The sequence below is a fragment of the Amphibalanus amphitrite genome, unplaced genomic scaffold (genome assembly GCF_019059575.1).
Source record: "Amphibalanus amphitrite isolate SeventyFive unplaced genomic scaffold, NRLGWU_Aamphi_draft 000262F_arrow, whole genome shotgun sequence".
Lineage (NCBI taxonomy): Eukaryota > Metazoa > Arthropoda > Thecostraca > Balanomorpha > Balanidae > Amphibalanus > Amphibalanus amphitrite.
In genome coordinates, this window is record NW_024881757.1 from 583266 (window position 1) to 601569 (window position 18304).

The following is an 18304-nucleotide window of genomic DNA, read 5'->3' on the forward strand; positions in this document are numbered from 1 at the left end:
GTATTTAAATTCGTTAGGATTCGTTAGTTATCTCACGTTATTTGCTACAATGCCTTCTCAACGCCCCGCAAAATGCCTCTATGTAATTTCCTCCCGGTTTCTGGATGGTTTCTCTGCCTACCCCGATGGAAATCCCCGCTTAGTTCCTGCGACATCCTGCCGTTCCTGTCACCTGCAGCTCGTTTGTGGGCCGTGCCAACTGACAGCCAGTCTGGCCGGTCGGTCGTCGGTCGGTGGGTCGGGCGGTGGGCCGGTTGGCACAGTCAGAGGCGGTCGACGCTCACTGTCTGGCACCCGGCCCGGTCTCAGCACGGTCGGACTGAACCCCATGCCGGCATTGGTCGGTCGGTAGAACTCGGAATCAGACCCATGTCAAACCAATTTTGCCACTGAGCTGGCTTTACAAAACGGCCGTAACTGAAATCAACTCAGGACCTACACTGTAAACCAAATCTACAAGTTGGCTCCTTGTTACAAGTTTGGTTCCAATTCGCATAGGCGTCACCTTGTCGATTCACCAGCCCCAGGCTTGTTGGCTAACAAACTAACAGTTTGTCTACAAGTTTGGTTCCAATTCGCATAGGCGTCACCTTGTCGATTCACCAGCCCCAGGCTTGTTGGCCAACAAACTAACAGTTTGTCTACAAGTTTGGTTCCAATTCGCATAGGCGTCACCTTGTCGATTCACCAACCCCAGGCGTGTTGGCCAACAAACTAACAGTTTGTCTACAAGTTTGGTTCCAATTCGCATAGGCGTCACCTTGTTGAGTACTAGTCTGGGCCTTGTGAACCTACCAACTTCTGGATAGGCATAGCCGTTTCCTTGTCGGTTCAACAACCCCTGGTTTGTTGATGAACTAGCCTTTGACTGGGCATTGCTAGTTTACAAATTGTCAACAAGTAAGTGTACTAACGCTCAGTTCGAACTTGTTCTTCCTTACAATCGCTTTGTTTGCGTTGATAACCTTAAGAACTTACGATTCGCGTTCGTTTTCAATTGCCACGATACTGATTCAGGAAATATTTTCTATACGGACAGCATTTTTTGGCTGGAAGTGGTGCACAAAATCATGACTGGCATCAGTTATTGCTCAAAGGCTTGCGCTGACAAGAAACGAAATACTGATGGGTTATATAATCGATGAATGCATACACCACATCCATTCGGAAGTTTCTGGAATCATTAGTATTTATTACGGTCACGTACCTACATCACGTAGTATGTAATTAATACTATTGACTGGAGACAATTCCAAGTGCATATTTTCGAATGGATGTGGTAAATGCATGAGGTATAAGGTATAACCTATCGTGCACCGTCAGCATATAAGTCTTTGAAGCAAGAACTGCTGCGTATGTGGAAGAACATGGTTTTGTGCATCGCATCAAGCCAGAAGTATAACATGCCCGTATGACGAATATTTCCACATTGACCATAACAATCATGGCAGTTGCACGATCACGCAGATAATTCGAATAAAGCATGATCGCCAACCAGATTAGCTTTTACAGCCCATATATGTCCATCAGTTAAGTTAAAAATACAAAGAGTTGAATTAAAGGCAAATAAATGTATTTATATATAAAAAACACCGACCGCAAAACATCTGCTCACATGTGCATGCAAAGGTCTGGCCCACTTACATTGCGCGCGCAGGGGAAGGGAGGCGTCTCGACCGCGGGTATAGGCACGATTAGTGCGTCCCGCAGGCCAGAGCGGGCCTCACTCACAGCACGAACACCACAGTTCACATATTTCACTTTTTACTGCACAAATGCTGGAACAGCCCTCGTCGCTGATCCATGCTGCACGGCGGCCGCGCGACAACTGCTGGTTTGAACGTTTTGAAACCGCCGCGCCGGGGCCGGACGGCGACCGCTGATTGGTCCGCCAAGTCTGACGTCACGGGCGCAGCTGACCATGTGTATGCTGACCAGCTGACCAGTACAAGTTAGGCGCCGGTTAAATAACCATGCGGCAACAAGTTTCCAAAACTGGTTAAGAAACAAACGTTGAAACAAATGTAGAGTTGGTCTGGATACTGAGAAGTTGGTGTGCATAGTAACTATTGACTCGTAGTTGTCATCTGACAAGCAATGCACCAGACAACGGCTTGTTTGAAAAGTATCAGTTGGTAAACATACCAAGAGATGATTGGTTATATTACACAAGACTTGTCAATTTGGTTTACAGTGTATCAGCACCGATCCCCCGTCAGCTGGCGGCGCCGGCCGGTGCAGTGCAGCGATTTTGAAGAAACCGTTAATACTAACGCCGCCGGGGGTTTTACGCGGGTCTTTGACGTCATAACTTATTAAAGGTCAGTTATTCATTCATAATCATGTAAAATGGAGATTCACAACCGCAGAATGCGGCTAGATAAGCATTAGATGAGACATATGTGGGTGCGAGAAATCAGTTTAAAACGGTACTGATAAGAAGGATGTCCTCGAAATGCCACGGTATATTACGTTCTGGTGTTCTCGTTATTTCAAATATTCTTACAGATATTCTATCTCAATCTGTTTCCTGCAAGACGTTCTTATAAGGTTTTAAGGCTATAGTTCCAGCGAGAACACTACCTATAATTGCGATTTCATCAGTAAAAAGCAATTAATAAAAACTTAAATTAGAGATTCAATGAATAGCACGTTCACTCGTTGGCCATTCAGACAAGGTTAAAAGGACTGCTAGTTGGTGCGCTAAAGCAGTCATTTTTGTAAAACCCAGAGACTTGATAAGATATGCAAATTATATACCTCATATATTCCGAGTCATTGTGCGTGACACTCCAGTAGGTACCGGCTGACGAAAGTCAATAGTTTTCACTGATGACGCCTGAGTGCGTTAACTGCCCGTCACCACGACGAAGGGACCAAGATGACTCGTCGATGACGACATGGGCGTCATCATGACGGTATGGTTTGCCCAGCTGAGTGCAGGTGGCACACAGGCCTTGACGTTGTGAAACTCGCTTTAGAGCGGAGTACACGGCAGCGGTGGTTACCCTCGGGAGAGCCCGTTTAACGTATGACGTCATCACTGGTACGCTATGACGTCACTGTACGGCGAACGGACCGCAGAGCGGACGGCAGAGATCGGAAGCGGAAATGGCTGGGTGCGGCGGATTCCGCCCCCGTCGGTCGGACATTGCGAGCGGCAGAGTTGCAGACTGTGAGCTGTGAGCATTCGTGGCTGAGCCACGGTGGCCAACGCCAACACAAGCGTTAACTCATACGAAGCTTCAATAAAACTCAAACGAAGCTTTAGCACATTGTATCGATGTTTCATTTTTGAAGGGATGGGAAAGTGTTCACTTCAGTAGCGGCGGAACACCTTCAGTTAAGGAGGGGCACTGCCAACTTTTGGTCCCATCCCATTTTTTCCATGCAACGCCCATAGGGCTAATGTTAAAATGCCCAAATCAAAGGGGGGCACGGTGCCCCGGTGCCCTCCCCGTTCCGCCGCCTATGCGTCACTTAACATCGTTCTTTCGTGCGATCGCAGCATGCAGATAGGACCAACTAATTTTGTCTCCTTCCCGCAACCGCCAATGCATGCTTGAGTCGCTGCATGCATAGTTTCAAAATAAATTGTCATCTCTTTGGAAAAAAACGAAATATTTTTATCCTCTTATGTATCCATGCACTTGAATGGCGCTAAAGACGCGTACGCCCTGGCGGCCCCACACAAGAACCTTTTGTACTGGATCCGACCTCACTACAAGGGTAAAGACCGTCTTTGCAGAAATGCTATGCTAGCGGTTCCAAGAAGTTCGCCACGTAGAACAGCGGGACATTTTAACTGTCTGTTCCTAAGCAGTCAGAGATAACTAAGCTTAAATTGAGCCACCCTGTCCGAATATATGCCGCCTCCATGAATTCAAAATAAGATATGAGACTGAATATTCAATAGGGCGTGCAAGCAGAAAATATTCCGAAACTTATACGGCTGGTTTAGGTTACAAGAAAAGCACACCAAAAGCCGGCTTACAAGTCATATGGACATTGGAGAGTCGGCGCGAATTTCCCGTGCCAAATACCGGACAGGTCGGTCGGACCGGACAGCAGCGGTATTTGTCTGGTCTATCAACTAATAGGCACCGGTGATCTACAGCTGGTAAACCAGACACTCCCGGAGACGGTCTGAAATGGCACAGGTGCCAGAGCAGCACTTTGGTGTCGTGCTTAGTGATACTGACACGGCGTTTTACTCATTAACCCGCGCCCTGCTGGGGGGGTGTTTGAACACCCTCCCTTGTGGTTTTTCGCGAACATCTCAAAAACGGCGACGCGGAGCGCCGCCGTTTTTGGTACACCGTATCATACATCAATTCTACACATGTTGTGAAAATTTCAGACCAAGGTCATTCAAGGTCAGGTCACCAGGTCACTTGAAGTGACCTCACCTCATAAAAAGTTTCAATGTCTGCCATAGCTACACCGAGTGACCGATCGCTTTGAAACTTTTAGCGATTGCTAAGAGCAATAGCCTGTACAAAACGTATATCTCAGAATTTTGATATCGATGACCTAAGGTCAGGTCAATTTTGCGACCTCCCCATTATAAGTCAATGGGAGAAAATTGAAATGCGCCACTTTTAGACAAATGACATTATAAACACTCCCAAACACTGAATAACAAGTGGTTTAGACACACTGAACATGAAAATGGTGTCTGTGACCCCTGTTTATGCCCCTGAGGTCATCTTAGGTCACGAATGGTATCTAACAGTTTTTCGCAAAAACTTTTGATAAAGGCATGCTAGAGCGATGAAAACGCCTTAGATGTGTTCAGATCGACGATACGGATCGACTGATATTCAACATGACCCTTTCCGGTCAGGTCATGACCTTGACCTGAGGTCAAATTTTTAAGTTGACCTTTCAAGGTCAAGTCATTCGATGCGTCTTGACGAGAGGAACACGATGCCGGCAAAAGTATGCTCGTACAAGGCTTGGGTGAAAAGTTATTGCAGAAAAACTGTTTCCGAAAAAATCGGCTATTTTTGCAGTTTTTGCCCCCTGCAGGCAAAACCGTTGACGTTAGGTCAAATCTTAGAGACTTACTCAGAAAGGGCGTTAATAGGGCTATCGAATGCGCTTTTCCGCGGCGCTGTAGCTCTATTGGTTCCCGAGTTATGCGTTGGCTTCTTGGAAATTGTTGACATTCGACCTGGAAATCGGCAAAATTTTGCTTTCAATGACCTCTGGTGACCTCACCTTTGACCTGACCAAAAAATTGACCGAAGTGATTTCGTCATTATTTTTGGCGGTCTTTCGAACGCCGCCTTCCGCGTATCGCTACGTGGCCCAGGAGCCGAGTTAGAAGGGGGGGGGTGTTCAGACACCCCCCCCCCCCAGCAGGGCGTGGAAATCCAGGACCCCCAGCCGGGCGCGGGTTAATTAAATGGCCGTGATATTTCAACAGTTGTAACACCGCTGATGACGAAACAGCAATGAAATGTATCGAATTGGCGGCACTGAAATTGAACTTCCTACTGGGACATTGGTTCCTCCTTCCCTTTTCCCAGGTAGGAGGCTGCTACGTAGAAGCCCTTAGTGTCCCGCTGGCAGCCGCCAGCGCCGCGACCTTGGTTGCACTGAGTCAACACAGCCGTTCCAAGATTTCCGTGGCTGTTCCTTACATAATCCCCAGTGACGCCAGGCATCAGCCCCGTTGCCGCGCGGCAGTACCCCCCCTCGGTAAATTTCCTACCTCCCTCTTACCGCTACAGGCACTCTGGGAACGGGAAACGGCGCCGGTAAACGGCAAACAGGCGCAGATCTTGACCCAATTATAGTGAATGGTGAAAGCGGAAACTGTCCGTGTGTCCACGTCCAGATATGGCTTTGTCATATGCTATATCTCATATTCGCATAACTAGGCATGTAGAACAATCGTCATATGCCTAAATTTTCGCCCGTATGCTGCATAACCCAGAAATACTAAGTGAATAGCGTGAAGGGGCGGTCTCCACCGCGACACACCCCTCCACGCCTCCCGTTCTGTCAGGGGTGTGACCGACCTTGTCCTTCTGCCCCGGTGGCCTGCTCTCGATCGAATCTACCCTTACCAGACGCACGCGTCGTCAGCAGACAAGGGTCACCGACGACTGTTTATCGGGACAGCGTCAGGAAAGATTTAAAACCAAACTAAGAAGGAGGCACTGGGTCAGATACTGTCGCGTAAGCAGAATATAGGAGGGCAACTCGACGGTAAATTGGCGGAATGACGGCAGAGTATGCGAGCGTCAGTGAAAAACGACAAATGCCCGCCCTAAAAAAGAAAAAGTACATAAATAATTTTCATCACAATGCCTACCCACAATTTTTTTCCAAACTATGTAGATAAAAGAATACAAATAAGAGAGAACTAAACCAAATACAAATCAATACTACCGTATGGCTCGGTTGTCATGGTAGCATATTGAACGCTTTTGACAACGTCACATACAATACTTGGGATAAGTCTCCCCAGTTACTAAGCGCTGGGCATTGTAGACTGCCGGTGTATGATGCAATGTCTCGATATTAATGGACCCAGAGCTGTGAGCGATAACAAATCTGCCGCACGACAGCAGTCCGGTCTTTATCAAAGCATGACACACTCGCGGTACTAGATAACAGTACCTACTCGAAGGACAGGGCAGGGCAGGGTCAGGAGAGCAAGGCCCACCGGACGCAGGGCTGGGCGGGGTTACTGAGTACACGGCTCGCGTCTTTTCAGTAGTTCGGTCTCCTTAGAGCCAATTCGGTCTGCTTCGAGTAATTTCAATCTAATAGTACCTACTCGGGCCAAAAAGTCTGCATAAACGACAATTTTCTATTAGATTGTTCACTGAATTTCTCGAAGTAAGGGCTCGCAGCAAGCATCCTTATCTGTACCCCGCAATGTCTTTATACATTACTGAAATCGCACTCGCACACTCTCGAAACACATGGATGCTCCCGGAGTTCAAACCGGATTCCACCTCAGTAGGTACACGGCACATACCCGCTGTGTCGTATATCACATCTGACCCCTGCCCGAAAACAAACAAACCAAATGGGTGCAAAAACCAGCACACCTTGCGACTTACTGCCACCTTGACCGACCGACCCCTGGTGCACGGCTGGAGACCGGCCGGGTTATAGCAGTGGGTTCGTGTGGGATCGCGGCTGGGTCGGCGTGACCAAGGCACAGCCTGACATGGAGTGTTTTACTTATTAATTTCCAGAGTTGTCGTATGGGGCTCGCTTTCCAACAAACTTCCGTTACCTATTTAAATACGCAGAAACCCAGCTAAAAAGTCGATGGCTGTAAGTCACGGATTATCCCAGATCTTTCGTGGTCGAAAAGGGGTTCAAACAGTTCTTATTTCATAGTGCATACCGACATTAAAAATGTCATTTTTGTACCGAAGAAGACCGAAAGATAAAATATCTTATCCACATCTCCACCTTGGGACTTGGTAACATCAGTCACTAAGCCGAGTCCGGGACGAAAAGGAAATCGATTACGCCAGATTCTGACGTAGCGCGAAGCCCATGGACCACAGTCGCTCCGTAAATATTTACCAACCGCTGGTGGCCTTGCTCAGAGACGTAGTCATGGTGACTTTTGGAACAACGCGAAAACAATGTTTCAGAGGCAGAGCAGAACACAGCCGGCATTGCCCCCTCCAAAAAAGGCGAGCTATGTAGACGAGCTAAAACGACAATGTCAATCACTCTCCTATAGATACGTATCGACAAGCTGTCCGCAGCCGTGTGAACTCACCTTGTTGAGCCGGGGGTCCCGCAGGTGGTCAATGCCGCGCACCATGCTCGAGCACATGGCTTCGCCAGAGGCGGTTTGGAAGGGCCGCTGGCCCAGCCGATCCAGAGTGACCTCCTGTGACATGTCTCTGACTGGTGTGGTACCCGACACTCGTCCGTTAACAGCACCTCCGCTCGACCTGTGGGATAGGGAACACGTCAGGTCACTGTAAGGTCACTGCGGGCCGCGGTGAGCGATTGGCTACCAGCAAGGCAACACTGAGACACTTCAAGAAACACTGCGTGTTTCCTGCTCCTGCGTTACAGGATATACTGCGTGGGCACGGGTGGGAGTGCGTTATCGCGGGGAACAGTCTTGGAAACACAGCCGTGGACGGTTTTTGGTTCTAAACGGATACGGGGGCGATGGCAGCGATTCGCTGCGTGCTTTGCTACGGCCTGGTGGCGAACGGTGACGTTAACAGGCGCGAGCTTACGGAAGGCTTGCATGTTGCGACACTGATACATGTTTACTCAATCATCGCTACAACTGCGACTGTTAGTAAATCTTGCAACACCCTCTGAGTGTTTGTCATTATGGCCGCTCGCTGTTGCACCTTTTTAATTTCATTCATTGCAGCGCGACAGAAGGACAAAACTGGAATGCTGCTGAATAGGATATCTACAGTCTACACTGCCGAGAGCAATTCACTGTTCCGTACACACTGCACCCTACTCGTGTTGGCCGTCTCCCAAGTTCGCGTCCTCCCGGGATGGAAATAACCACCGGCCGGTAGCCGGCGAACCAAGGTCATGATGTCAAGCTGCAACAACTGTCCGTCGTAAATCAATGCCGCGGGACAAAGCGGACACAGCACAAACAAGTGCATGAAAACATGAAGCAGCCCTACTCAATCGGTATCACACACCGAAACACGAGAAAAGCAGCGAGCTGTGGAACAGACAACCAACAGCTAACACTACCAGATCCGACACGGCGCCTGTCACTAGCCGACCTACTCCGACCGATGGCACTCGTCCGGCCCTGTCGGCTCACCCGTACCTCAGGAGAGCACAGCACAGAATGAGCCGTCGGCCGGGCCCGGTCGCCACGGAGCCGCGATAGGCGCCCTCCCGGCCCCCCAGGCTCGCCGGCCGGCTGCCTCAGAGACGTGACGTCACCGTCCGGCCGGGAAAGTCACGGTGCAGGAATGAACTCTCTGAGAAGCAGACCGGCTGGCGCCGCAGTGTGGATAATGGGAGGTGGGAAAACTAGCAACGAACGGACCAAGGTAGATGAATGAATAGAAGCTTTATGTGCCAGCCGCGTCATGAGAACGTTTTATTTGTGAGGTAGGGTAGGACTTGGAAATTAACGCTGGGGCGGGGGAGGGCAAGACACAAGTAACGGCAACGGCAACTCCGAATTCGGATGAAAGAGAAGTAGGTAATTTCGGCGGTTACGTATAAAGTGTTTTATCCATATACCACAAATCACATATCGGTAACGATCAAAGATATCGACCGGAGCAATGTTTGCTGGTCGAATGCCGGCCCGAACAGCAAGCGAGGAGGTCCACCAATCACAAGAAAGTGGCTGACTAGAGAAGGTTCGACGCCCAACCGCTGACAGATGTGGTTTGTAGCATGAAGTGGAAACAATGGTAACCAAAGTCAACTATGCATGCCGATGAATCACTGCGGTGCAACTTCCCATAAAGGTGTATCAACTATCAAGAAGGTAGGCCGATAGGGGGAAACGCAGGTGAAATCCCAAAGTGCACCTGATGAAACAGCGGATATGCAGCACCGCGCTGCAAATGCCTATGTCCAAGCATTGTTACTTCGGAGTGAAACGTTTTCATTTAAACAGCTAAAAAGTAACTTTGATCGATATTCTTTGTCTTTTCGTCAATGCAATGAAAGGCATGACGAAAAGGTTTGTTCTTTACAGATGCAGCTGAGTGACCCAGTGATGTTTTATGCACCAATACGGTAAGAGTCCAAAACAGGCCGTTATAACACCCAAAAGTATGAACTACGGCACGACTATCACTAGCTACCGGCCTTTATGTAAAAACTCGCCCAGTGCAGTGCCACAAGTATGTAGAGAGCATCTACCGATGCCAGCGCAGCCGCACAATCAAGTCACTGTCGGATGCGATTCGGATCCAGTGCCAACGTCTCGAGAAAACTCGCACTATGAATGACTCAGCAGTTTAGTAGACTATCACAGACGCAGAGCATATTACACCAACAACAGATCTGCCTCACACCAGGATAAGGAAACAGTACAATGCTTAGACACCTTGACGCATTACATGCACGACATACCTTCTCGCGTACCCACAGGTCTAACACTCGTCACTGGTGCCCTGGGCCACCTTCAGTCGACCTTCCGTCCTCCCTCCTCTCACACCGACTACCCCGACCCGCCTCCGACGGCGCCCGCGTCGAAACCGACGACCCAGGCCCCGCCCCGCCGTGGATGACGTCACCACACTGATGACATCACCCCCGGTGGGCCGATGGTGGTCCCACCTGACGACGGTGGCGCCACCGTCCCACCACGGCGGGGGTGGGGCCGACACCCATGCAGCGAGGGGTTCACACGCCTGACTAGGAACTCCACCAAGACGACCATCTTCAACCCGAATACACAACGATTCCGCAAGATTCGAGACACAGAGCAGCTGGACGTCTTGATACAAAGAATAAGGCGTGAAAACGGGGGTTTATCAAAATGCAGCCCAATGCACTATGACCTTCAGAGGCCAAGAAAGGTCACTCAGCCGGAGCTTGTGCAAACAAATGGCTCACCAAACCTCAGCTTGATAGGGAAACTTAACAATTTATTTTAATTTAGCCTTTAATACCGTGAAGTGCGTGAAAGACAGAACAGTAACCTCGGTAACCAGACTATGATGAGGCTTTAGGGTAATGAGATTACGGATTAGTAAGAAAATCCCGGCTTTGGCACACAAGTAAATTAGACCAGTAAGCCCATAAGACAGGTTTATGCTTATAAGAGGACCTTCAGGCACAGGACTACAGCAATCTGTGCTCAGCCTGCTAAGGTCCGCTCTCACAGACGCCATTCCGACTTCCCGGGTGCCGGGCCGCTGCCGACGGCGGGGTCCCACTATCTCCTTTCTCTGCGGTAGTGCATCAGTTCCGGTGGCCAGCGGACATCCCTCCCGTTCCAGAGAACACCCCCCCCCCTCCCTCCCCCCACACACACGCTCACAGCCCCGCCCTCGGAGAGGCCTTGACCGCCCCGGCAGTCCCACAGCTCAGCAGGGCACACGCACAAGGCACACACCGTGCCAAGGGCGCGGCTCAGGGGCAGCCAGCCGCATACGCGGGTCTACAGTTACACATCCCGGCTCCCCACGCAGGCGTGACCCAGTCCCGCGCGGGGCACGACCTCGACGGGCGAGGCAGGGAGAGCAGAGACCACACCCTCGCACGGGGCAAGTGACGGAGAGGCACTCCCAGTGGGTACTTTGGTTGAAGAGCGACGGTAAAGACCCGACAGGTTCCCACTCATTACTCAGTTAACTGGCGGGTAGTATAAAATCGCACACCTCAGTAAAGTGATGCAATCCGGAACGGGTGCAGCTTTCCAGGCGGGCTCGGCGGGGGAATTTCCTCTGTGTTTACCCGGACATCACACCAGCTGGCTACAAACAACAGTTAGTGGTTGGATTGTCTTTAACGACAATCTGAAAAACGACTGCCGCCCTTGCAATGTCAGAATCCTGGCAAGTCGTTTTGAGTTTTCATTACCTGACAATGACATTATGAACCGTGCTTTGATTTGAAAAAGGTGACTTTACCCACTGATATGTGTAGTCGCCAGGCATTTCATCTATGATGGACGACATCCTCGTGCCCATCTTGCGAGGATCAGACATTTGAACTGGCTAGTCAGATATAGTAATATCGAGATCAGATAAGCCCAAGGTTCGATATTCTTGTGCCTGCGGCGCTTGGGGTAGAACTCATTCGCAAGAACAAGTGTGCATAGATTGCAAACATGGAATAATGAGAACCCACATACCTAAGGCGTCGTAGAAGTCAAACACCTGCATCAACAATTTTACGAATGGATAAACTTGTGATTTAGCTACATTTCTTTAGATTTAACGTGACGGGTTTTGGGAATGATGTTGGCATGTTTCACGTACGCATCGCGCCGATAAATGTCTCATTTTGCTTGTCAGAAAATCGATAAGCTATGATCGTGAATGACAAAATATGGAACCTTCGATATTGGAGAACAAGTCGTTTGGTGCCGGTTTCAACGTTCTAGCTCCTGTTGTTGGGCTACATTCTACTACGTATGAAAGACGTGACCTTTGATGACCTCTGTAGGTCAAATGGCTACGAGTGACGCGGACGCCGAATGGGCTACGTTTCCCCATCCCAATTGGGCTGTCTACCTAATGTTCGAGTTTCAAGCGGATCCCAGGCGCCCCGAATCTGGGCTGTTTTGACGAAGACGCAACCGCAGGTAGGTAATGAAGTATATTTATATACCTTGAGCATATAAAAATGACTAATGAGAAATCAGGAGCCTGCAGCGGGGCGCGATAAATTTATAATTACAACAGGGTTGGGTGTTTGTATGTTTGTTCGTGAGCAGTTTCAGTTCGTGAACATTTGGTTATTTGTTTGTTTGATAGCTTACGAATTCCTTCATTCAAGGTCACATGTTCACGAACAATTCTCTGCTCACGAACAGTTCGTGAACGTTCATGAGCGTTCATGAACAAGTCATTATTTCTGATATCTTTCGCGTTATTAATCTCATACAGTGATGTTTTACGTTTTTTTAACCCAGATCTGCCCACCGTATCATTTATGATACGATGAGTCGCTCGGCCGTTGCTAGGCAACCGACTTCCATCTGAAAGACGCCGAAACTTTATTTTGTGGTGTTGTGTTGTCAGTCGTGTGTACTATTTCCAGAGTGGGTAACCTTTTCTATATTTCATATATTTTCCGTGTAGCATGATTAAACAAAAACAGCTGCCCACAGAAGGCGTAATTTACCAGACCCAATAATGCCGACGTTAGTATGCTAACTAGTGCTTTCTGCCGAACTGCTCAATTTTGTGGCAGCATAGTACCAAATGTTCAAGCTCACACACCAGGTGGTTGAATACATTCTTGCGCCAAAGCTGGCGTGTCAGGAATGATAACAACATATTCGTATCATATATGATACGGTGGGCAGTTTCTCACATTAGCCTACACAATTACTTGCCCCTAATCCATATGTTTTCCAGTCACCTTGGCGCAAATTCTAGACATTCTAGTGGTGGATGACGATGTTGATGGAGGTGACGTCTTGGTAAAACCATCGGAGGCGTCCTACGACACGGACGAGTACTCTGGTGATGATGAGGATGCCACAGAAGAACGTGACCTCAACCGGCATCTTGCTCGGCAGCTGTGTGTTAGGGCCAATGTGCAAGGAGGAATAAACTTTCCGAAACGCGATTCCGAGAAAGAAGACGTCTCGGAGACCTTTACAGATGCAAGGTCCGTCTTTTTCAGCGACATTGTTGCATCCCAGCAACAGAAGTCGAGAAGGTCCTTGAAGCGACATGAAAAGTGGACAAAAGGGAACACATCCATAGGAGATGGAGCACGTGCCTGAAGTCTGACGTCGAGTGCAGTGTCACGAAGGAGGATATCTTGTCATTCTTGTTTATAGTGTCAGGGAACTCGAGGTCAGACTTCGACGATGTCAAAAGCGTGAAACACCATGACCTTCCGAACGAGCTTGAGGACTTCATCATGTATAAAGGAAGGGATGTCTCAATTAGAGAGGAATCGCGGTATTTGTGTGAATCGAAGTCTGAAAGATGCGTACCGGTGAAGACGATCACAGGGCACTGCCCTTGTTTCCATTTCAGACCTTTCGTCTCTTTGCTTCGAGGACCTTCCCGAGCTCTGACGCTGGGCCAGCAACGCTTCCGCTTTACCTCGCATCTCTGAAGGTCTCCGAGACGTTTTCCGTCAGAATAGTGCCCCGGAAAGTTTTCTCTCCCTCGCACCTCGGCCCGAGCATTCAGCTGCCGAGCAGGATGACGGTTGATATCACGTTTTCTTGTGACATCCTCATTATCACCAGAGTATTCGTACGTGTCTTAGGACGCCTCCGGTGGTTTTTACGAAAACATCATCTCCATCAACATGGTCATCCACCACTGGAATGTCTAGATTCTCTGCCAAGGTAAGTCCCAGTGACTTGAAGACAGACGTTAATTGGTAAGCTACTGTCTACTAGTGAAGAACTGGCCACGGAAATTGTATTTGATACCTTCCAGCCCCAAAAGTAAGCATTATGTCAGAAAGCACTTGTTGACATACTCACCTATAGGTATCTATGGGTCTGGTCAATTACGATTTACTGTTTCCTTGGTGTCATTATTACAAATAAACTCAAAGCTGGCAATTCTGAGACGTTTTCACAAGTAAAATTATAGGGAAATGCAAAAGTTCGTTAAGGTGCTATAAAAGTGCGAAAATGCCCAGCGTATCATATATGATACGGCAATTTCCGACAAAACGGGTACAGCCAACAACAAATGACACATGCTGGTAAGCAATGTGATTCAAAAGTACCCCAAAACCAGCGTAACAAAAAATCTGAAAACATTTTTGTTCTGGGCAGATCTGGGTTAAGGCTGCAGGCATGTTTTGTATGTGAAAACGCACCAATATCTCAAGCACATGGAATCGTGATTGATGACGATTCTCGCAGCGCTCAGCGCTGAAGCTTAAATGGTACATTTCAGACCTCGCATGACGTCATATTAGACGTCACTAAGGCTGTTTGGTGCAATCGGAGTTTTTCGTTAGTGATAACTCCCGATCAAATTGAGCTAGCAAGTCGGCTGAGTCAATTGACAATTGACTCAAAAAGAACTGCCACCAAGGCATCGAATGATATATGCAGCATGACATCCTCCAAACAACAATGTGACCCGAGTGGCTTTGGCCTGGCCTTGACCTGAGGTCAACATCCTTCAGTGGCCTAGCCCAAACAAAAATTATACCTATCGTTCGATGCGCCTGGCCACGACGAGTACGATGGTGCCACAATCGCGGCTCATCCACCGTGTGTGGCGATTGGCGAAGTTATTTACCAAAAACCAAACACCTGCTTTGGGACACTTGACCAGTGACCCAGGGGCGGCGGATTCGGGGGGCAGGGGGGCAGCTGCCCCCCCCCCCCCTGGCAAACTCGTGGGGGGGGGGGCAAAAGTATCTTTTTGCCCCCCCCCCCATAATTTGTGACAAAGCTTGGACAAGAAACCATATACCTGATTATTCTGTTCGATCATCTGAAGATGTAACCAGATGCCCAAATACTTCATCATACGTTGCCTTTCTTAAATGGCAAGCATTCACGTTCAATTGTAGTCTTCCTCTCTTCAACCTAGTTTTGGAGGCATTATCTTATCTTGATACGTCCTCTATTTTATCACCATCTCAGTATGCGTACCGCCGATATCACTCAACGGAGCTGATGCTCTCACCGACGCTGTCGAGTGGGTGACGCGCCGCGTCGACAAGGGTCACATTGTTGCCATCACGTCGGTGGACCTCAGTCGCGCCTTTGATAGTGTTGACCATGGTATTTTATTGTCCAAGTTGAGCTGGTACGGTGTTGACCCCGGGTGGTTCGCGAGTTACCTCGGTGGCCGGCGGCAGGTGGTGAGAGGCGGCTCCCTATCCCTTCCTATGTCCCATGGCGTTCCGCAGGGCTCCCTGGTCGGCCCAATCCTCTTCAGCATCTTCACAAATGACCTACCTTCCTACCTTCCTCATGGACGGCTCATTTCCTATGCAGACGATACCCAACTCCTCGATTCCGCTCTTCCCACTGACTTACCTGTCCTTAAAAAACAACAGGAAGACACCTTGCTCGCTGTCCAGTCCTATTACACATCCAATTCCTTGAAAATGAATCCTAGTAAGACCACCCTGCTTCTTGTGGGTACTGGCCAGAACCTCAAGAAAACCTCATCCTTTTCCCTTACCATATCCGGTCACACACTACAACCATCCCCTTTTGTGAAGATGCTGGGAGTGACGGTCGACTCAACCCTATCCTGGGAAAAGCACATTTCAAATGTTGTCAAAAAGTGCAATTCCATCCTTCTATGTTTGTATAAAATTCGTCATCATCTTACCCCCGAGACCCGTAATCTCCTTATCCAGTGCCATGTTTTCCCCCACATCCTTTACTGCCTCTCCGTCTGGGGCGGGGCCGCTCGCTGTCATTTACATAAGGTGCAGAAGATCCTGAATTTTGGTGCTAGGGTCGTCTCCGGAGCGCGGGTTTCTGAACATATTTCACCGGTGTTGAGAGCCCTCGGCTGGCATGACATTGCTGATCTTGTCGTCCACCGTGACTGCTCCACTGTGTTCAGGGCGCTGAGGACCCTTGCGCTCCGGAGGCGATCCGCTCCCTATTCACTCGGCGAGCCGCTGTGTCGCAGCGCTCAACGCGGGCAACGTGTGCCGGTGTACTGGAGCTGCCGGCTTACCGGCTGTCTATGTCGCGCCGGGCCTTGTCGTACCGAGCGGCCTCGTCCTGGAATCGCCTGCCGCCTGCCACCACCGGCTCTCGAACTAGAGCGGAGTTTTTACGACTTTTAAACTCGACATGTGACTAGCGTTTTGGTATTTTAGTAGGTACAATGTGTATGCGTGTGTGTGCTTGTGTTTTATATGTTTTTACTATTGTCATTGACTAGAAGCTGACACTAATCCATCATTGGAATGCTTCGCTAATACAATATACATACATACATACATATAAGCGTCAACGTGACGCAGCGGCAACCCAGGCCTTCAGTGACCGCTTACTGGGGCGACGGATACGGGGTGGCAGAGGAGGCGTCGTTTCCTAAGAAACTTTTGGAGGAGGGGCAAAGGTATATTCTTGCCCCTCCATAATTTGTGTCCTAAACATGAGGAAAATTTCAATAACCTGATATTGCAGCTATGCGCTCCTACAGTTTGTCCAACGGTGCCTTTTGAATACGTGTAAATGCTAACCATTTCCGCTTTATATCATTTTTTTTTTTTGTCTTTTCAGATTCGATCTATATATGTGTGCAAGAGACGCAACTCATACCTTCAGTGGTCGTTTGCCTCTATTTTGTACCTACTACCTACATAAATGCCAAATCGCAAGCGAGCGGAGACGGAAGGGCTAGCCATTCGCTTGCGGGTAGTTAGGACTGATGAACGCTCATAAGCCACTCCCCTGATTTTTTTTTTCGAGCGCAACAGTTTCCACTCCAGCGCATACAATGGTAAACGCCGAGGTCGTATGTCGTACACATTGACGACATTGACCAATACACGGTATGGTATAGACACAGGAGGGGCAAAGGTATATTCTTGCCCCTCCATAATTTGTGTCCTAAACATGAGGAAAATTTCAATAACCTGATATTGCAGCTATGCCCTCCCTGGCCAGTCCTCAGAGATCTGCTTTGGCCGGCTTTGGGCATTCGGAGGCTTGTGTGGGGCCAGTGTAAAAACTGGATGTTCACAGTTCAGTATCCGCTTTATTTCAGTTTCACTATTAAAAAAGTAAAAATTAATAAACACGAACAGTAGCGGCGGTACACCTTCAATTAAAGGGGGGGGGGGGGCACTGCCGACTTTTGGTCCCATTCTTTCCATGCAACGCCCACAGGGTTGACGTTAAAATTCCAAAATCAAAGGGGGCGCGGTGCCTCGGTGCCCTCCCCGTTCCGCCGCCTATGAACACGAAAGCAAAATCTAAGGCATTTTGGAAAAATGAGTATGCCCCCGGGCCCGCAGCGTCCGATAACTACCACCTTCCAGTGGGTCAAGCCAACGGGGCCCAAGTCTATAATGGCACTATAATGGCAGCACTAACCTTGTCTCACTTTTCGTTGAAGTCTGTTCCGAATGGTTTCGGCCACAGACTGGCTGCACTGAGGTCGTTTGGTATGTGCAACTGTAATTAAAGCCACCTGAGGCGCCCTGACACCAGGCTGAAGCTGGGTAAATGCTTCGTCTTTGCAGATATCACTGGCCGCTGATTCTCGAGTGCCTGAACCGGTAGATGTCGTGGCAAAATTTGGTGTGATAATTTGGACCTTACCGCAGTCAGCGCACCCCAAAGCCCTAATTAAGAAACGCCCTACCAGAACTTCTGGTCTCTGGATTCTCGTTCCAGTCCAACGTTCCTTCACCCCAGCCCGCCGCCGCGCTCCATCACCTCAGCCCTCCGTTTCCAGCTTGACGAGCGTTTGGGCCTTGGTTAAAGGGACACTCCCACCTTAACATTAGTTTTGAGTTGAGATAGCCAAATTGGTGGCCATGGCCTGCAAATACCGGTTTGGGCACTCACAACATCGACAAATGCTTTAATTCGGAGATATGGAATTTCAAACTTGCAGTTTTCGGATTCTAAGGGGCTAATGCATTGGTATGCCCCCTTAGAATTTGTGACGTCAGCGGAGATCTAACGATTTTTAAATCTTTTACTAAAACGTTT

At 49.0% G+C, this 18304-nt stretch overlaps 1 protein-coding gene across 12 annotated transcripts in view; it reads right to left on the reverse strand.

The window, feature by feature from the left end:
* LOC122386785 (NADP-dependent malic enzyme-like) overlaps window positions 1-18304 on the reverse strand; it is a 42563-nt gene that overhangs the window by 13338 nt on the left and 10921 nt on the right. For 4 of the 12 annotated variants that reach the window (XM_043376361.1, XM_043376357.1, XM_043376359.1 and 1 more), the window contains exon 2: window positions 7763-7940. In XM_043376361.1, the coding sequence (XP_043232296.1) occupies window positions 7763-7940 (178 nt within the window). Of the gene's footprint in view, window positions 1-7762; window positions 7941-8803; window positions 8824-10074; window positions 10174-11583; window positions 11947-18304 lie in introns of those variants that run through there. The other 8 variants (XM_043376365.1, XM_043376364.1, XM_043376369.1 and 5 more) reach the window with 7 other exon arrangements.